We start from the raw sequence: 20,284 nt of genomic DNA on the forward strand, positions 1-20,284 counted from the left end.
CTTAGTTGTCCCCCGGTGTGTGGTAGAAAACCAGATCCATTTGGTGAAATGTGAGACAAAGGTCACCCAAAGGACCCTTGGGGCGTGTACCAGAACCTTTTAAAATGGTCTTAACTTCCACTCTACTAGGGGGTTTGGTCATATAAATTGTGGGATCTGACTTCCTCCTTCCTTTTTTCTTTTTTTCACTCAAAATCTCACTGTGATTTTCCACAGGCACCCTGGGTGTGGTTACTGAAGTTACAATGAAGATTCGGCCCATGCCAGAATATCAGAAATATGGCTCGGTGGTATTCCCTAATTTTGAGCAGGGAGTCGCCTGTCTTCGAGAAGTTGCCAGACAGGTAACATGTTAATCTGTGATGCAACATGGCTGGAAACTGTGTGTGTGTGTGTTAAAAGTGTGAGGTTTACCCAACCAACAATACGTTCATCTAGGTTTTCACGACACTGCTTTACTGATCTGCCAACAAAAAAAGCAGCAAAGTGTTGTGTTTTTTAACTTTGTGAACTCATTAAAACCTAACTAGCCTCAGCTAAGTTATCCCCAGTAGAAAAAGTCCAACACTTTCTCCAGCTGTAGCACAGTAAAACACATGATCAGACGTCTGTATTGAGACTTTTTACTGTTATGATACTGCAGAAAGTGTTACATTTCTATTAACAGCATCTTAAGTTACTTGCTTGTCATTTTTTGCTGTTACTCTCAAACACCAATAATGAATGCAACGACAATGCAAATGTGCCAGTCGCAAGCTTTTGTCAGGTATATTCTCAGTTTGCATCACAACATACTAGACCAGTTAACCACATTGTGAAGTGACAGTGTTTGGCTGGTGTCTTGTGGTTGTGAGCTGTAATCTTTTCTTTGCAAGTGCAATGTCAAAAGTGCCAGATCTCAAATCTAAATGAAGAAAAAAAAATAGGTGCAATATCTGAATTAAGATTAAACTTCAGTAAAAGTTTTCAGATTAATTTTTTTTTAAAATAAAAACTGCACAGACAGACTCTATTGAAATCCAACCTGCATCAAGCAGGAATGACTTAGTAAATCATGCAGACTGTTTATTCAGGATGTCAAACAAGGCACGAAAAGCTTTGAAGCCAAACCTCCATCTGTTGCTCTCAGTGTTGACACCAATAAATATAATTCGACAGCTTTATTTTTTTCCCGAATCACTAACAGACTAATGTGGACCTTTCTTTTTTTTCTTTTTCTAATTTTTTTGTTTGTTTTCTTTTACAGAGATGTGCTCCGGCATCTATACGACTCATGGATAATGAACAATTTAAATTTGGTAAGTTTTGTTTGATCATTCATGGTATAGCTCAGACTAGACTTGGAGCATTTCATATTACCGCTCCTGAATGAGGACATCACTCTCATTCAGGCCCCATGAATACCTTGTGGTCCCCTTCCCTCCACACATAGGACTTTATGCGACTTGGTTTTAATTTTCAGGAAGTGTTTTTTCATTTAAAGCCAGATGTAAGCCTTGACTTTGATCAAGAGCTTTGCAACATGTGGCACTTGGCATGCTTTTAACCAGCAACATAATAGTAATTCTATTTGTTTTGAGTTGAAATTTGTTTCTTGTACTGTATATGTATTCAGTATCTGGATTTCTGTTTCATTGATGTACTGTATACCTCTGAGAAAAGAGCAATGAATGGTAATAGTACAGCATGTAATGATTTTACCTTCTACAGCACAGAATTGTTAAATTGATTATTATTTCAGCAGCAGAATAGCTACACACACACACAAGCAAAAGAATTGAAGCAAGATGAAAAATGACCACAGCCAAAATGAAGTAGTTGTTACATTGAAGTTTTATGATGTTGTTTCTTAGGGTCTAGTGGAATGCATCTGGCATTACCACAGATCTCTGTAAAGTTCCCCAGTCTCCAGGGATCTCATTATCTCCCCTATATTTCCACTTTTCACAGAGTAGGCACTTCTTAGCATTAAGTAGGGAAGATGAAGCGACCAGGTTTTTCACTAATAACTAAAACTCATGGCTCTATGATACCTTCTTGGGCTTATTAGTGGCTTGTCCTCACTTTTAATCATGTTGGCTGTTGAGTAAGGAGAGTTGATGTATTCACAGGTCCCTTTCAGATTGGGACTACAAGTACAATTTAGTACTGCCTGTCTTGACAAGCAAGATGAAAAATGAGAATATTGTAGTCAGTAGCACTGTGTGTTTTGATAAGTAAAAAATGTATAGGACCAAACCACAGAGGGGAGACTTAACAGTAAAATTAAGCACAGTGTAGGTGTAATTTTCTCTCTCTGGATGTTGAGTATTTAATTAACGCGTATGACGCCTTCAACAGACCTAAAGACCTGCAATCACCTTTTGGAATGGAAACAATTAGGACACTAAGTGATGAAGAGACTTGAGCATGGGGGGGGGGGGGATAAATGAACTGTTAAGTCTCGCTGTGATTGATAACCATCCCATTGGCCCCAGCCCCTCATTTTCGCTTGTCCACAGGCGCTTTTGTGCGTCCGATCAGGAATAAATCAAAAAGTGTGGGTGAGGAAGACGGATATCGCTGTGTCAACCCCACTTCCCTTCGGAAACCCTCTGATTTATTGTCGCTGTCGCTGGCAGCCACTGGCCAGTTGTAAAGTTATTCAAATGTTACCATTTATTTTTCCTCCTTTGTTTGAAACCCCCAAATAAATATGACTCGCCTGCCCTCTCAGAACGCTGGAGGATACAAGCAGAAGCAGAGTATCACTAATGTGTGAATAAAAATAAAATTCTCAGTTGTTTTTTTTTCAAGCTTACTTCTGCAAATACATGGCTGTGACTCTTAGCTGGTGTTTTCACAGGTCATGCCCTGAAGCCTCAAGTATCTTCACTATTCACATCCTTTTTGGACGGATTGAAAACATTTTACATCACCAAGGTAAAAAACAAATAGCAAGTGAATATCACCAGTTGCTTGCGGCGAATCTTTTCCATGAAAAATGAATGCACCTCTTTAATCCTCAGTTCAAAGGGTTCGACCCCAACCGCTTGTGTGTGGCCACCCTGTTGTTTGAGGGAAATCGTGAGAAGGTCCTGCAGCACGAGAAGCAAGTTTATGACATTGCTGCAAAATTTGGGTAAGTAGTTGCTATCTTTCCAATCAGTTAATGATCTGCGGCCGTGTAAAGCACAGAAATAGCAAAGCACCATTTGTTGGGAAGTTAAATCTGATGGGGAGCTGCTAGAGGCTCTGATTTCACTTTATTTAATCAGCCATTATGTAGTAGCCGGGAAAAGGATGGAAAAGCACTATTACCCACTTCAGACTTGGTCTTCCACTCAGTAGTTTGTCTAGGCATGGATTGATGGATCACCTGTGGACATCCTCCTGTCAGGCCAGCTTTTATGTTAAAGTAAGTGTGGTGTGGGTGGGTGTAGCTGGGGCATAGCTCCCCTCAGGACAGCACAGGGCGAGAGGACACAGCCTGGGACTGCTTCACTGTTGTGATTGATCATGAATGGATCAATGAGGACTTTGGGAGAAATCAGTTACCTGTCAGGCTGAGAGGGATGCTCTCTCTATCCTCAGCCTGTTTTTTAAACCCCTTACAGCAGCTTCATAGATGGGTTTATCCTCATATAAATTAACCTCTGTGCTGGTCCACCTTGTTATTATAATCAAGATGTATTGTTTATTGGTGATCCTGAGGGGGCTGTGAAGTCATACGTTTAATACGTTTAAACACGTTCTATTGAAATGTTCACTACCTTAAACTTTAAAATGTTTTCTTTTCTGCACTTAACAGGTAGCAGTCAGCTGTAGTTGTATAACATGAGAGTTGTATACACGTAAATACAAGATATTCTCTATTCCCTCTATATTGGAGGCTTTATTATTTTTTTTAAGTTGTTTTCTACATTCTTTCTTTTAGTTAAAGAGCTTCTGGTATATAATGAGCAGCTCGTTTGCATGTTCCCCCATTTTCTATTAATTTACTTATACCAGAAGCTGTGTTTATCAGGTTTTTTGTAGACTACATGGTCAGCAGCTTCTTGCAGCAAGAAACGAAACATTTGTGGAATAAATTATCAACAAAACAGCTTAAATAAGAAGTTATAATACATGTGTATCAACTCTATTTCTAATATATTTAAACCATCATCTTGTTCAATGTAATACAAACCAGTGAGAAACTCACAGCTCAGATACAACAGTCTAAATATACCATCCTCACTGGGCAATGTCAGTGATGATTTTTTTTTTTTGTGGGTGATACTTATTGATTATATATTACTGTTAGAGTTACTCTTTGGCTCAGGGCCACATTTGCAGGTAGCTGGAGTGCTGCTCTGGTAATAGCCAGCAATAAAATCATGAGAAACTTGTCAGTTACATACAGCATCCTCTGCTTTATTGCATTATTTCAAATAAACCGTGATCCCCCATCACATCAAGTGCCAGTGATGGATTAGTGCGGTTCTGTGAGGAATATTTTCTTGTGGCATTGGGAAACAAGAAGAAGGGTGAAAATCGATGTAGTGATTTTCTAATGAGCTTGGCCTGATTAGTTTGGGTGGTAGATGAAAATTTGATTACACACCGTAGGTGATGGATGTGTGGCTGACCTATGGCGATGCACAGAGCAAAGCTTCATTGATCTGTACATTGTTGGATTGACAGGCTCCCAGGCAGCTGTTGTGAGGAGGAGCGGGCAAGCCAACAAAGCTAAAAGAAAGAGCTGTTAAATATTAACCCTGTTATCTTCTTCCAGGGGCCTGGCAGCTGGAGAGGACAATGGGCAGAGGGGCTACATGTTGACCTTTGTCATCGCTTACCTCCGGGTGGGTCACTCCTTTAGTTTTTTTTCTGGCTGAGCTGAAGGGCGGGTTGGGCAGGGAGGACACAATCTGACAGGACCTCTGACAGCAGATAGTGAGCAATATAAAGAGCCTGCAGAATGCGACCTCTGGAGGTCTTTGATTTGATCTGGTCACAGTTGTTGCCAAGGTGTCTAACATTGAAGAGTGTGGAGACACTTTGACAACTAGAGAACATGAAAAGAGCACAGTAGTTGCAGTCAGGATGACAATAGAGAGTCATATGAGGTCAGTCCTGTCAGAGGCCTTTCTGATAATCACAGAAACATGAAAACAATGCATGTGCATGATCTCTAGTAACTGGGTTACTCTCTGCTTTCTTAACATACTGATTTCTAAACCAAGTTACCAAGTTTCTAATTGATCATTTTAATACTGATTCGTCCTCTCCTCTTTTGTGCAAAGGTCTTTTAAATTGAATTTCAATGAGAAACATAATAAATAAATAAGAGCTATAGTTTGCTAGTTAGTTCAAACCAGGCTGACATAACACACATACATACGCACACACAAAAAAAGGTTGAAAAGGTTTATTTACTTGATCAAGAAGAAGTGAATGAATAATCAGTACATGTTCTGTTCTGATGCTCCCTTCAATTCTGAAGTTTCTGTCCTCCAGGGATAGTCTTTAAACCACACAGATAATTCCACAGGTTGAGCCATGCCCTAATATGGCCAGATCCAACACATTTACAGCATATAGAGTTTAGTTTACTGGTCTACAGATAAAAACAGTGCCTAGATGCAACTCAGGGCCTTTGTCCTCCATCCCACAGGGTTCACCATATCCAACCTCTGACTACAGTTACCTCTACTCCGTTCAGAGAAACGGGGAAACGCATATCTGACCTCGGCTGATATAGCAACACTATCAGAATGCTTCCTGTTTTCCCAAAAAAGGAGCAGACTCACTGCTTACCACTATCTCGAGGGGAGACAGTGTCAAAACCAAGATTTGGTGTGGCCTTGCAATGACCGCAAATCCTAGTTTGACCCATTACATGCCAGTGATTGACGTAAATGATTCCCTAACACACATACTAACCTGAAATTTACCAAGAGAGTTGAACATGTGAAATGATTTCATTTAAAGTCCAACCAACACTGAAAACCATACAAACTAGCCTTTAGACATCTAGTAAACCAGTTTCCACAGATGAACAGAATATTTGTAAAATACAGTCACAAATGTGCTGTAAGAGAAAAGTGACGTCAGTCCAAAAACTGAAGGAAGCAGCATTTTCTGTCACTAATACACATAAATCAGCTTTGATAAGGTTGGAGGTGATGGGGAAATGAGATTATTGACTTGCTGCATGTATATGTGGATTTTACAGTAACCAGGTCACTACAGTGCATGCAAAGTGTCTTGGTTTAATGTGTGTTTGTAAACATAATGAATAGCATTCACTTGTCAGCCTACTAATGTTAATGTTTCATTCTGAGCAGGACTTGGGGATGGACTACTATGTGATCGGGGAGTCCTTTGAAACCTCTGTGCCTTGGGACAGGTAAATACACATGTAACCGCAACGTTTGCATTTTGATTTTGGCAACATGTTGTTAGCCATGTCTTTCTTCCCTCTCTCCTCCTGTCATATCTCTACTTATGCTATAATAAAGGCATAAAACATCCTTCCCACCCCCCCAAAAGAAAAGAAAACACAGCCAAGACCTGAAGGCTTTTCCCTGTTAATTTAAATAGTGGTAAACATTTTTCCTTATTCATCGCCCACACATTCAGTCTTAAGAGAGTCCTCTGTCTTCATCATGCTCCTGTTTCCCCTCCTTTCTTTTATTTCTCTTTGCCTCTGTCTTTGACATTCACCTTCATGCCTGCCTTCTCCCTCCCCATTAACCGTCTCTGCGTTGGCGGAAACTTGCCTCCTCAGCCTAAAAATGCGCCATTACTGACACACACAAACCAACACACATACACATATGAGAGATCTATCTGTGTGTTCAATGTGGGAAAGCACAATATGAGCCACAGATTCATCTCTCATCCACTTGTGGTGTGTTCTGTATTTTCTACATGTTCTCATCATCGTTTTTCTTAAACACACACATGCGCGCACACACACACACATACACACAAACACACTCACTTGCGTATGCACACACACCACATTGTGTAACATGCCTGACGGGAGAGACCAAGAGATCAGGCACTGAGGCGAGCATATGTGCTTGGCTCATTACCCATCCTCCTCCCCATCCTCCACACTCCACACACGACTGCACATGCTCAGGCATGGCGGCCATTTCCACACCAGTGGGAACCTCTAACACAATGGTCTTCATCTTAAAGTCCCTCCTCTTCTTCCTCTTTCTTGGTCTCTTGCCTTTTTCTCTGAATTTTAATAATCCTGCATAACAAATGAATGCAGTGCAAAGCAGCTTCCTTTACACACGAGTATTATGTTTTAAATACATAAATGTCAGCGTTTAATAAACAAGTTGTTACAATTCTGTTTTATCTGGTTCAGTTTTTCAAAATTTTGCCATTTACTTTATTTTCAGGGTGTTGGACATATGCCGGAACGTAAAGGCGCGCATCGTCGGAGAGTGTAAAGAGAGAGCAGTTCAGTTTCCTCCATTATCCACGTGCAGGTAATACTTGCAGATGGCAGCACAGTTGTAATGTCAAATGTTGGTCTGTCTGTACTGTACAAAGTACTTTCTGACTTCAATACCCTGTCCATGGCATTCAGCCTCAAGCCTGCTCACTCTTTAGAGGACTCAAACCTCTGAAAATGAGTCACATAAATAGGATCATACTAAGGATCATTTTAAAAGCAGCTAAATCTTAAATTGTTACTCAAACTGGAGCCAATTTGTTCGTGTTTTGGGGCTATTTTAAGCTGCAGATTTGGTGCACTGATGACTATTTATGACACCAGAATGGAGTTTTTTGGATTGACTAAGGAGAAACTGCAATGCCACATGTCACACAGGTTAAAGGTGTGACTCACTGATGTGTTTTTATAGTTTTTAGACAAGGATGGAGGTTTGTAGCACAGAAGAATAAGCTATATCAGGCTTTGGCAACACAGATAATACTTGGTCTTTTTGTGGGAGTTGTTGACAAAAATAAATGTATAGAATATCGCTGGACTTCTCCTTTTATATGCTGTCTTAGCACAATCTACTTAATATTGTCTACAATTGTCAAACTTATGATTTAAATCAGAAACTATTTGATCAAAGAATAAATAAATAGGATTATAGACTGAAATGTCTGGTCAGAAGTTTTGATGTTCTCTCACACACACTTCTACTAACCCCAACCCCTGATAAGTTAGTCAGAGCCTGACAGACAGACGGCGAGTCGGTTGAGGAGCACCAGGCTGCTGCTCACCGATTGTGGACAGATTAGACCTCGACCTGATTATGCTACAGCCATTCATTTCCCGGCTGCAGTCTGTCACATGATTGATTTGTCCATTTAACCTCTAGAACAGTCAGTGTGCCAGGTGATGGGCCATGTCAAATGAACAAGGGCTCTGCACCCTGCTCCTCCACAGGGAGCGAGGCCAGTGAGAGACTTTGCAAACTGGAGAAACAGTTTATTCTTAAAAAAAAGGTTGTTTTTTTTACACGTTGCATTTTATTTAGAAGCAGCCACATTAGCAGTAATGATATTTTGTTCAGTGAAAAATAACAAATGGATCAATTTTGCGTTCAACATTAAAGTGTCAGCTGAGTCATCCTGTTACAAAAGCATTTAATGGCCATTTAATGTGTGATAATGCCACATTATTAAAGGTGCCTCCATATTCTGGAAACCTTGAATGGAAATGAGGAGGGGTTGAAAGCAAAACCTCCCACTTTACTTTGCCTCCCAAATTACAAACCAGAAAATGCACTTATTGTATGAAAATGGATTCCTATAAATTAGATTTCAGAGTGCCAGTTAAAGGAGAAACATTAAGGAGTCCTCCCCATTTGTTTAAACATGCATTTTGCTTTTGCAGGGTGACTCAGACGTACGACGCAGGTGCCTGTGTCTACTTCTACTTTGCCTTCAACTACAGGGGACTCAGTGATCCAGTACATGTGTACGAACAAGTAGAGGTACGTTCACTTTTATTTTTATCAACATCATAGCCCTCACAATTACATTTGATGAATACCATTATTACATCTGATGTAATGATGTGCCTTATATCCAGCAGCCCAGAGAGTGAATGTCAGACTGAGTGTGGTTTTATTTTTTCTTTCCCAGCATGCAGCTAGAGAAGAGATCCTTGCCAATGGAGGGAGCTTGTCACATCACCATGGAGGTACAACCTGAGAAATTTATACTAAAATATGGGCTCACTGAACTGAATGAAATTCTTATAACATGAGCATTTTTATTTGCACCTTTTCTCTAAATTGCAATTTCTGAGAAGAGGCTGTAGGGAGTCGTGATGACAGCATGACGTGTGCTCTTCTATGGTAGCGAGCTGCCCAGTCGTGCTGTAAATGCATTTGGGTCTGAGGTCTTTCATAGCTACCTTCCTTCAGCTCAGACGAATGGCTCTGACTCGGCTATTTGTTCATTTCTTCAGTGACCAAATGAAACGTGAGCAGGGGAGGGCGGTGATACAACTTCCTGGGTCTCATCAGGGCTAACCGAAATGGCTGCCTTATCTATATTGCCATCCGCCTCGCTGTTTTCATACATCACTTCAGGCTATTCATCATGCCTGTCAAAAACAGTATGCAGTGAATCAGCTGCGATATTAAATCACAATTTTTTCTGAAGGCGGGGACGGGTTCAAAATTAAAAGATTGCTAATAAAAAGGAGGCGGTGGGCCAGGGTAAATGATGCCACCGTTATTGCCGGCTGTATACTGACCTCCAAACGGTGGCCCGGCCACCCCGAGCAGCCGGGGGAGGTGACAGAGGGGGGAAAGAGGAGGGGATATTGATGCAGCTCCTGCGTGCGAGGCCCACTCTGTAATTGTGATTAATAACAGTGGGGCTCGCTATCTGGGCGCAGACAGGCCGGTTTGTCTGCCCACAATCAGTGCTTGACAAATGGAGCTAGTTTCACTGGGTTTTGTGTATCAAACAAAACAGATGTAGTCAAGGATGGTGAGGTGGGAGGGCACCGGAGGAAATATACATTTTTGTGGCCCTGTATTTACAGCAGGTCAGCGTTGTGCTGCGTGGGTGTAGGTAAGGGAATCTGGGCGTGTAGAGTGTCTCTGCAGGACAAAATACTCAGCTAACGACAACATGTTTAAACAAAAATGGTGACGATTTGAACTTAAAAAATAAGTCAGATTTATCAAGCAGAAGCTCTGTTTGTTTGATCATTTGCTGGTTCTTAAAACCAGAACATTGGGAGAAATGTCCTCTTTAACTAGGTCACCACCAGTGTAGCAGTGAAGAGTTGTTGATCATCCATCACTGCGAGAGTCATCCATCTATCAGCCCTGCACTGCAGCCTCTCAACCTATACTGTGGCTCGGCCGTATCACCGGAGCGCAGGGCGGCTACCTTAGGCTGTCTCTCATGTCCTGACCCTTCATTTGTCAAAGAGGCCCGGGGAGAGTGAGAGCAGCGCATCAGGGGGTCAGTCTCCTTTGTATGAGGGGCCACCCCAGGGTGCCCTGCATCCTCACCTGACCGTGTGGCTTTGCAGAGCTCCAATCTCACTAACTCCGCACCACAGCACAGATCACTGCACACAGGTGATAGAATAATGACCTGATTTAGTGAAGTTCTCTCGCCATTCACCCCACACTGCACCAGGCTTTTCTTTACGAGAGAAATATGACACTTTAAAAAAATCTGTCATTTCTGAAATAACTACCTGGACTTCTTTGCATGTCTCAGCTGCACAGACCAAGCCTGGAGAGATTGATTGCAATAGCAAGCAAAAAAGAGAGAATATGACAAGATAGATGTGTAAATTATCACTGTGATGGAGGCAATGATGCAGTCCCAGCACCTTCTGTTTTCTCTCTCTCTTTTTTTTTTTCCTAGGAGGAGGGAGGGATGGAGGTGGGACAAGTAGAAAAGGAGCGAGGAGAGGGAGGAGGTGGTAGAGAGCAGGGAAGACTTTTTTAGTTATGGGGTAGCAGCTGATTGGTCCCTCTGTCACCATCTGGAGGTGCGTGTGGTATCAGAGTCCCCGGTGACCCCGCTGTCTGCCCTGTTTTGTCAGGAGACGGGCCCCACTAGCCTCATGGGCTGATCCCCATCTGGGTTCCCCGGCTGGACTCTGATAACACGGCGCCCCCTTCCCTCAACATGCCCTATTAACACAGGGTCTCCCCCTGCGTGTGATGCAAAGAAGAGGCGTGTGTGCAGAGGGAAGGGAAGGCGTGTGAAAATTCCCATCATACACCTTCCTATTTTCAGGCCTTCGTATCTAATCTCAGGTGTTTACTCAGCGCGCAGCACCTGTTCCACGCTGCTTTATTCTCAAATCTATCTTTGTGGGTTTTGGAATATAGATGTTGTGCGTTTCTCTTAAGTTGGCATGACCTCCAAAAGTTAACATTTACCCAGACACAGAGATGACCTGACCTACCTAAAGCTCATTTCATCATTATTGTCATTATTGCTTGATAAAAGCTAGTTATTACTTTTTAAGAACAGATTTTCTCTTTTAAAACATTCAAACCTCTGGATGCTATGAGAGTGATCTTGTGACCTACTGGTACATATAAGGTACATATAATGTAATCGGAACATCCCCAGTTCAATTCTGTCTGGGGACTGGTGATTCAACAATTGTTTCCATTATAGATTAATTTGGTAATCCTTTTTTCAATAAACATCCCAAAATAGTGAAACAATGGCCATAACAATATCTTTTGTCTGTGGAATACCCTAAGTTATAAAACAGAGAGGGTTAGAAACCTAAGCTGAAGAAGCTGAAACCTAAGAATGTTTTTCTTGATGAATCATTTACCAAAATTGATTGATTTATTGTTTCAGTCCTACAAAGGACCTTTGTCAGCCTCACTTTTCCCGTCCATCTCCACTTCACTACCAATCAAAGACAGTCAAAACTATAATAAATACATTCATAAAAGCATTGGGATGCTGCATTCACACACGTTAGATCATGCTGGTCGACAGTCCCCTGCTGGACTCAAACTAGGGACGTTGCGGTTCGTGGTTGTGTCTAAGCCACTAAAGTTGACTGTTTTTGTGCTGTTGGTGCCTGTTTTTAAACTTGGTCATAAAATTCTTGTTAGTTTATAGGAAATCAAAGTTTATTTTTTAGTTGAAGTTTTGCAATAAGACTTTGGCTTTCCAGCGAGGTTTCCCAGTCCTCTGTGCAGCCTCCACAGTCACCAGACCTCTCGCTGGCTCCAGACTCTCCGCTAAGAACCTGTCGGGTACAGACGCTGTGGAGTATGTCGGACTGGACAGCTGGTGAAGCAATGGGCACCCTCACTAGGCTTCGTGCCACAGCCGCACTCGCTCCTTGGGTTTTAGCGGGAGGGGGAGGAGAAGGGAGGGTGAAGAGCAGCTGAAAGCCAAAGTCCTGCTGACAGAGGAGCATTGTGTGGCACTCCACAGACATCTCTGGCACCCTGTTGGCGCTCGGGCCAGTGTCAGAGGGCACAGAAGTGCGTTCAGGACAGGCAAGCAAAACACCCTCGCAGGTTAGCCGACGGAGCGCGCTCATGAGCACAAAGACAGAAGCACACAGTGAAACACACAGTGCCTTGGTGTCTCGGGAGGGAGGGAATTGGAGGGGCGTGGCGGCTCGCAGGGTGAGAGAGAAAAGAGTGAGGGAGCCGGGGACGGCCTGCTACAGCCGCCAGCCGGCCCCTCCTCTGGGAACACACAGAGCCTAATGAGTTTGATAGTCTGCTGAGCTCCATAAATCATGCCATGCAAAACATTTCTCCTCTCTGAATAAAAGCATTTATCACCCTCTGTTTATTCACTCACTCTCACAAGATTGATTGGCTCATAGCAGCCTGCTGAGCAATCAGCCGTGCCGATTCCTCTATTTTCCCCCCTCGGTCTTCTTCCTTGAGTTTATTTATTTATTTATTTTATTTTTTTCTCTCTCTCTCTCCTCTTGTCATTCAGTGGGGAAACTTCGGAAGGAGTGGATGAGAGAGACCATCTCCAATGTCGGCATGGGGATGCTCAAGTCTGTCAAGGACTATGTGGACCCCAATAACATCTTTGGCAACAGGAACCTCCTCTAATTCCGCGCTCTCGTCCATCTTTATCTCACCTTTTTCTAAAAAAGAAAAAAAAAAAAAGCATCTTGGATTAATAGATACTAAATGTGAATTTAAACATGGACAGAGAACTTGTCTTTTTCATTAAATTCATCATTCGGTGCCATTTACTGAGTCACCCAAACCTTTTCTTTTGACATGATATTGCACTAATATGCTGTAACAATCATGTTGAAGCTCATCGTTGCTGTTGTGTCCTGGCCTCTGCTTGTTGTTGGAGCTGAAAATACAGACTTTGTACAGTCAGACTTTAAAAATACAAAAAACGGCCAAGATGCAACTGGACATGATGCAACATAAACTTGATTTTGTCATTTTTGCTTATGTTTAACCATTTTTTCTAATTATCCTTGCCAACGTAGTTAATTCATTTATTTGTTTTTACTTTCCTCGTGTGTGCGTGCGTGTGTGCGTGCGTGCGTGCGTGCGTGTGTGTGTGCGTGTGTGTGTGTGTGTGTGCGTGTGTGTGTGCGTGTGTGTGTGTGGCACTTCTTTAGTGGTCATTTCTAGATGAATGCGCTTTCTAAAGCTCTGTGCCTTTCTAAAGCTTTGTCTGCCTTTTCCTAAACTTGTCCACACTCCCCTGGTGTTACACTGATTCCCTTTGTGACATTGTGTTTTGTGTGTCTGTCTTCAGTTCACCATTTTCATGCCTTTTCATTGTACTGACCTATTGCCATAAGAGACTTTTTTCTGGACTGTATGTTTGTGTGTGTGCCTCCATTGACAACTTAAAGCCCCTCAAATTTTAACAAAATCAAGACAAAACACTAGATTACATTATTATTATTATCATTATTATTATTATTATTAATGTTATTATTATTGTTACAAAAAGACATATTCCTCGTGTGTTTAGTTTTTGTACTGAAAGCGTTTACCTTGCATGGTTTGTTACTGAGAAATGGAAAAAAAAGCCATTCGATCATGCCTGCTTCAATGTGACCATGTCTGCAAACACCTCTGGATCCCGGTGCTTTCGTCGTACCAAAGACTCAACACAACCAAACATGCAAACATACTGTGCTAATATGCTTTGACCACCACCTTCACACGCATTTAATAAGAACTCATGCACAGCTAAACAGCATTTTTTAAAATCAGCATATGCAAAAATAACCCTAAATGTTGATATTTGTTACTGTTACGTGCTAAATTTTGTTTTTCTTTTTTTCAAGACACTGTATTGATTTCCTATCTCCATTTACTGTAATCGTCACCCAGAAATTCCTCCTCAAATATTTTCCCTCATTTGTGTATCTCTGTCGTAATTTGATACCAGACGTTCTGTCACTGGTTACCACTGATTTTGAAGCAAGGTTGAGCTTTAAGAGAGCTGTATTAACACTGAACCTCCATCCTAATCTTTGGACCACCACATCCTTTTGATTCATAATAATTCCCCAAATAAAAGGATAATTTTGGACCTGCCATCTTACATTGAATGGTTTCATTTTTACCCTTGTGTCAAAAAGAGCTTTTTGAATGTTATGGATGTGCCCCTTTGTTATTTTCCACTTCTCTACACAACATTGTAACATCCAAGTACATTTTGTCAATGCTATTTGTGCAATAAATTCAACTAAAACATCCTGTTTTTTTTTTCTTCTCTCTTAGCACACACAACCTAATTCATTCCTTTGCAGGAAAGCAGAAATCTCTCCCTCTCTGGTCTACGCATGCCATTTCCAATTCAGCTTTTCAGTAGATGCTCTTATTTATATTGTCAGGCAGCGCTAAAAGGGTCAACAAGAGCCCGAGAGCAGAGGGTTTTGTTTTGTTATTGTCTCGCTCTTCCTCTTCCTGCGCCACACTGAGCTTGAGGTAATCCAGCTCAGAGGAGATTTTAGAGCTGGTCTTCTTGCTTTTTGACAGGTTTTCTTTCTCTACACACAGGCTCATTTGGGAGTCATCTTCACCCACACACACAGCCGCCCACACACTGCTCGCTGACGTCACCACCACCTATCAACAGCAGCAGAGCTCAGCCTTGGACTATGAAATACACTGCAGCTATCACAGTCCTTATACTGTACTGTAATAACTGGGATTGTGTGAATGGAGATTAACTGGACATAAAGGTTTTAGCCTTCAACATCACTCTAATTGTCCAGTATTGATCAAAGTTAGACAGTTTCCCTGTTAATATTTTGTCTTTTTAATCTGAGTGATTTAATGTCCTTCATGCAATTTCTTCTTTTCATGCCTCCAAGTTTATCTTAATGAAATGTGCTTATAGCTGCAGTATTTCATTGATGAGATGAGACACATTTTGTGTGTGAGGATATATTCGTCCACATGAGGTCAGCATTGCACTGAGAAATGAGAGGCAGAGTGGATCACCACTGTGTACTTTCATGTCAAAATAAACCAGAGGACATGTAGCAGCATATTTTTATTTAAAGTATGAACAGAAGAATTGTACATTTGCCTTTTCATGCCTTAGGTTTCTTTCAGTTTAGCTCGCCATGAATAAATCCAGTCCAAACATGGGGCGGGGAGGAAAGAAGAAACACAAGAAGCACATTACATTGCAAAAAAGACAAGTAGAAGTTGGCCACATTCAGAGGCCTGATAGAAAAATAGAACAGCAATATTCATAGTCCACGTAACATGATGCAATAGAATTTAAATCATGCATTTTTGATGAGATAATGTGTTTACTGATGTAAGTTCAAAATACGAGGTATTCGTTGGCTCACGTGTTTGCTACATCCTTAGCAAGTGGTTGAATTTAATACTGCATAAAACATGCTATTTAAAGTTTTCCGATTGACTTCAACTCTTCAACTAAAATACAAGTAAAAGTAGCACACAGATCCATGCCTCACAATGTGCACAGTCACATTTTAAACTCCAATTAACAAAGCTACAACACAATTCATAAGGCATACCCTCCCAAAAATAATACTTATAACAGTTATAATAATAATAATAATATGAAAATAATAGCTTGTGACTACATGGGCACTTCAGTTGTACGAGTATCAGTTTCTCAGTCTCCTTGATTTTATAAAAGCTGTAAGTAGCAATACAGTAAGTAGCATTTGTGAGCTTTGAGAAAAGGCCAAATATTATATTCAGTGTAGTTTATAGAGTAGTTTCTATTTAATGTAACAGTTTTATGTTTAGAGTTAAATCTGTGGAGGAAATGGCTTCTTCTACAGAAATTAATGTGATATCAGAACAATTTCATCAAGGCACATTGTGTGTGTTTGTGACAAGTGAGACCCTGCATTTAGAAAAGTGGGCAAAATAGATTTCCGTATGTAGGCTATATCATGTCAATGCCATTGTGATTAACATGGGGTCAAGACATAACTGTGTAGTTATTGGTTTTTACAAATGATTTCAAAAATACATCATGGTTTAACATGGATTTCCATACGATCTAAGAATGAGGAGGCCATGCATTTTTCAGTAGGATCTTAAAACAAGGCACAGGAGGGGAGAGAGAGCAGCACTCAATTTGCATTACAAGCACTGTCAAAGGTCCTGCTGTCCCTGCACCACTTTATCCTTCAGAAACTCTACAGCCACGTTACAATCCAGAGCGTACAGGTTTTAAACAGCACTTGTACATTAACAGTTTTTAAACGCAACAGCTTATGTACAGATTTACAAAAAATATGTTACCCTGGACAAAATGCGAGTAACAAGGAGGTACCAAGAGCAAAAAGAGCCACAGACATTTCTCTCCAATAATTCTCCATGCCTTGCTGTGCAGAAAATCTGTGCGATGCTCATGAATAGTTAGTGTTAGCTCACTGGTTGACATGTTGACACAGTGGTTTGAGTTTCCCTTCTGACATGGTGTCATCAGCTGATTTGTAGCTGCTCCGACAAGCTTGCAAACACAGCTCTGTCAGCCTTCAGCACAGGAAAACTGAAGGGAGCCGGAAAAAACCTCTATGATAGCGCCGCACTGAAGTCTAAAGCTCATCTCTAGTAGCAAAAGCGAGGAGGAGCCAAGAACCTCTGCATGCACTGCACTGCTTATGTTGCAGGCTGCATTTAAAGAGGAAAGAAGCCTAAAAGACAGCAGCAATGTTAACTAACAGGCTTAGAAAGTGTGCCCTCAGCATCGCCGCTACAGCAGGGTGTGCTGCCCGTTTTGGCCACAGTGCAGCCACTTGTTTCTGTGCTGCTGTCACCACTGCAGGGGGTCGCAGGAGCAGAAAGACTCTGACCGTGTTGTCTCTTGTTGTTCAGCTCCTCCCATTTGGCCCTGTTCGCTTTGATCATGTCAACCATCGGCTGCAGTTTAGGATTCAACTTGACCAGAGTCTGGAGAGAGAAAGAGAGGGGAGAGAGAGAGGTGATAATGTAAAAGTAGTCCACACATGAAATAAATAAAGAAAAAACTCCATCAGCATGAAGAGCAGTAGCCCTAGTTTGAACTAGCTCAAAAATGTGTTTTTCTTCTTGTTTCTTCAGTTGGATGTTTGAGCTTCACTGTACAGAATGATGAATGTGCAGAGTTTGACACTTAAAGGTGGTTTTCACATGAATCTGCTGAAAATTGAGAGTTTTTCTGAGCTCATTAAACATCTAAGTTAAAGGGACAGGCTTATGAGCATGATTTGTAACATCACAATTAGTTTTCAAGCCAATCCTTGTCCAATATTCAATTTACACAAGCATTACGTGGAAACTTGAAGCTTTGAGTGCACAAATACTGAGAATGGACTTTACAGTGAAGTAGGAGACATATGTCCAGCTGTTAAACTTTTGAAATGAAAAATATTTACATATTCACAGATTTTGGATTTTTAATGAGGAAGAAGGAGTGGTCATTTTATTTTTTCCTTTTTGTGGAAAAACCATATCACACACAAATTATTATTCAATGTAGAGTATTTTATATACATCTTAACACATGTCTGGAGGGGATCTTTAAAATGATTAGTTTACCATAACTTACTGCTGCTCTGAATCTGAACACATTCATCACATGGTCCTCAAAGACTTTTCTAAACGTTATGATGAAAAAATATCCTGTCAAAGCCCAATGAGAAAGATTTTTAATCCATAACCCAAGTTTGTGTTTTCTTATCCACGTGATAGCTGTGCTCAGTTTGTACAGTGTGAGCCAGAATTTATTTATCATTTATAATGATATTCAGTGATGTTCCTTTCCATTGTTATATATTTTTATACAAAATAATTTGTTTTTTGCTCATCTTAAAAATTGCAAGGACATGAGGTCACGTATTAGAGCTGCAACGATTGGCCAATTAATAGATTTGTTGATCGTCAGAAAATTAATCAGAAACTATTTTGATAATTGATTAATCATCTCAATCATTTTCATGCAAAAATGCCAAATATCTGATGGTTCTAGCTTCTCAAATGGGAAGATTTGTTTTTTTTTTATACTTTAGTTTAAATAAGACAGTTAACTGATTAATCTATTTTAACATAGCTATATCTTAAACAATTAATCAACAAATCGAGAAAATAATTGGCTAATTAGATCAATAATTAAAATAATCATTAGTTGAAACCCTGCTACATGAATTAAGAAATACAGTCGCAACTTGAGAGATAATTTAAAAATCGTTTTAATTATGCAGCAGATAGAATATTTCCTCACTCGGGTTAGAAGAGTCTTTGAGGATAAGTGATGTTAAACAACTGTCTGGGTTTTACAAAGACAGTCAGGTGTTTTGTTTTGGTTTTTTTGGATGTTTTTGGAAAATCAGATGCTTAGCTCTGTGACTTTTAATGTAACAGTGATACATGAGAGGCTCAAACTGGGGCTAGAAAAGCAGCACATTATTCATCAAATGCACCACAGGCAAAACAAATGAAACAATGCAGAGAAGAATAACAGTAACATACAGTCACTTAATGAAATGGCTGCTCTCTAAAGATTAGAAGCACATGTATGACTGAGATTAGTTGCCTTTGTCGTCTTTCTGTGTTGAACTGTAAGTGGCAGCGTAGTCAAAGCTGCCTCCCATCCACCGTTTAATAAATCACCTGAGAGACAAGGGGATTTTGTTCCCTCTGTTCTGTTAACATTGTCTGTAGCTGTAAGGGAAGTCTGTGTAATTAGTTATTGTTTCATTAACCCGTTTCATATGGAAATATAACATGTGGACCACTCACAACAACAATGAAAACTATCTTCTATTCACACATATTGTATATAGGCGTCCAATGTGTTGCCATTGTGAAAATGAATTAAATAAAAAGGGATGTAAAAACTGCACACACCTACACTGGGGATTGTGCACTGTGTCCATGAAATTAAAATCAAATCTTTTCGGGGAACTGCAGACAGTTTGAGATGTGTTTATATTCAGAAGGTTTATTCAATCATTGATATGAACATTTAAAACACTTGTAATGGTGCTCTACTACTGTACAATGTGGTTGAGTCCAAACATCAAGACTTTTCTTTTTAATAAAAAAAATTGCAGTCTGCCCACTATGGACATCATATGTTCTTATAGCAGTGGTAAAAACTGTGTGTGTGATCAATGATTCATCATGTTTTAAGTGGTGGAATGTGTGTGGTTCACCTGTGATTCCTCATCACAGCACAGCACAACATGGATTTCCGTTTCCATGATTTGAGAGCGAGCCAATGCCCATTTCTAGACGTAATTGGTTCAAGTTATGCATCTACTCCTTCTGTTTTTTGCTCATATGTGGTTTGGTATGTGTGTGGTGTGTTGTACTGAAGTGTAAAGTGCTGAATGAGGCATGATGCAGGCCTACATGGAGCTGTCATTTTAACTACACGTACACTGATCGTCTCGGTCTTTATGGAGTTGTCTAGTTGGTGGGTTAGAAGAAGAGGATTTTCTAAAGGAAAACAAGAACAGTATACATCCACTGCAGGACACTGTCATTATTCCACTGAGGTAGACTCAGAAGAAGAAGAAGGAGAGGAGAGACTGTCATATGGTGGGATATATATATAAAAAAATAACGGAAGGTTATGTAATGGGGGATTAATATTCCACAAAGTAGCAAGCCACCACCAGGAGAAGAAGATCAGCGAGATCAAGAACGAGATCTCTTCCGCCCACGGATAAAAACCCTGCTGCCTCTGAACTTCCTCTGTTCTCCCCCTTTGCAAGTTTAATTGGCAGCAGCATGATTGTGAGCTCCATATCTGCATTCTCCAAACATCAGCCTTTACATGAGGCGACGTGGAGGCAAACCCCCCACGCAGACAACACGCCGCTTTGATG

At 40.8% G+C, this 20,284-nt stretch overlaps 2 protein-coding genes across 2 annotated transcripts in view; one reads left to right on the forward strand and one right to left on the reverse strand.

Annotated features, from left to right (window-relative positions):
- The window catches only part of agps (alkylglycerone phosphate synthase), a 30,001-nt gene extending 15,340 nt beyond the window's left edge, over nt 1–14,661 (forward strand). Inside the window, exons 11-20 of the mRNA XM_062432018.1 lie at nt 217–344; nt 1,247–1,298; nt 2,846–2,922; nt 3,009–3,121; nt 4,757–4,826; nt 6,312–6,373; nt 7,386–7,475; nt 8,840–8,939; nt 9,091–9,148; nt 12,919–14,661. Coding sequence (XP_062288002.1) covers nt 217–344; nt 1,247–1,298; nt 2,846–2,922; nt 3,009–3,121; nt 4,757–4,826; nt 6,312–6,373; nt 7,386–7,475; nt 8,840–8,939; nt 9,091–9,148; nt 12,919–13,040 — 872 coding nt within the window. The 3' untranslated portion in view covers nt 13,041–14,661. The remainder of the gene's footprint in view (nt 1–216; nt 345–1,246; nt 1,299–2,845; nt 2,923–3,008; nt 3,122–4,756; nt 4,827–6,311; nt 6,374–7,385; nt 7,476–8,839; nt 8,940–9,090; nt 9,149–12,918) is intronic.
- A 2,465-nt stretch (nt 14,662–17,126) lies between these two features.
- The window catches only part of pde11a (phosphodiesterase 11a), a 40,629-nt gene continuing 37,471 nt past the window's right edge, over nt 17,127–20,284 (reverse strand). Inside the window, exon 20 of the mRNA XM_062431831.1 lies at nt 17,127–17,363. Within this exon, the coding sequence (XP_062287815.1) occupies nt 17,127–17,363 (237 nt within the window). The remainder of the gene's footprint in view (nt 17,364–20,284) is intronic.

This window comes from Scomber scombrus, chromosome 13 (genome assembly GCF_963691925.1).
Source record: "Scomber scombrus chromosome 13, fScoSco1.1, whole genome shotgun sequence".
Classification (NCBI taxonomy): domain Eukaryota; kingdom Metazoa; phylum Chordata; class Actinopteri; order Scombriformes; family Scombridae; genus Scomber; species Scomber scombrus.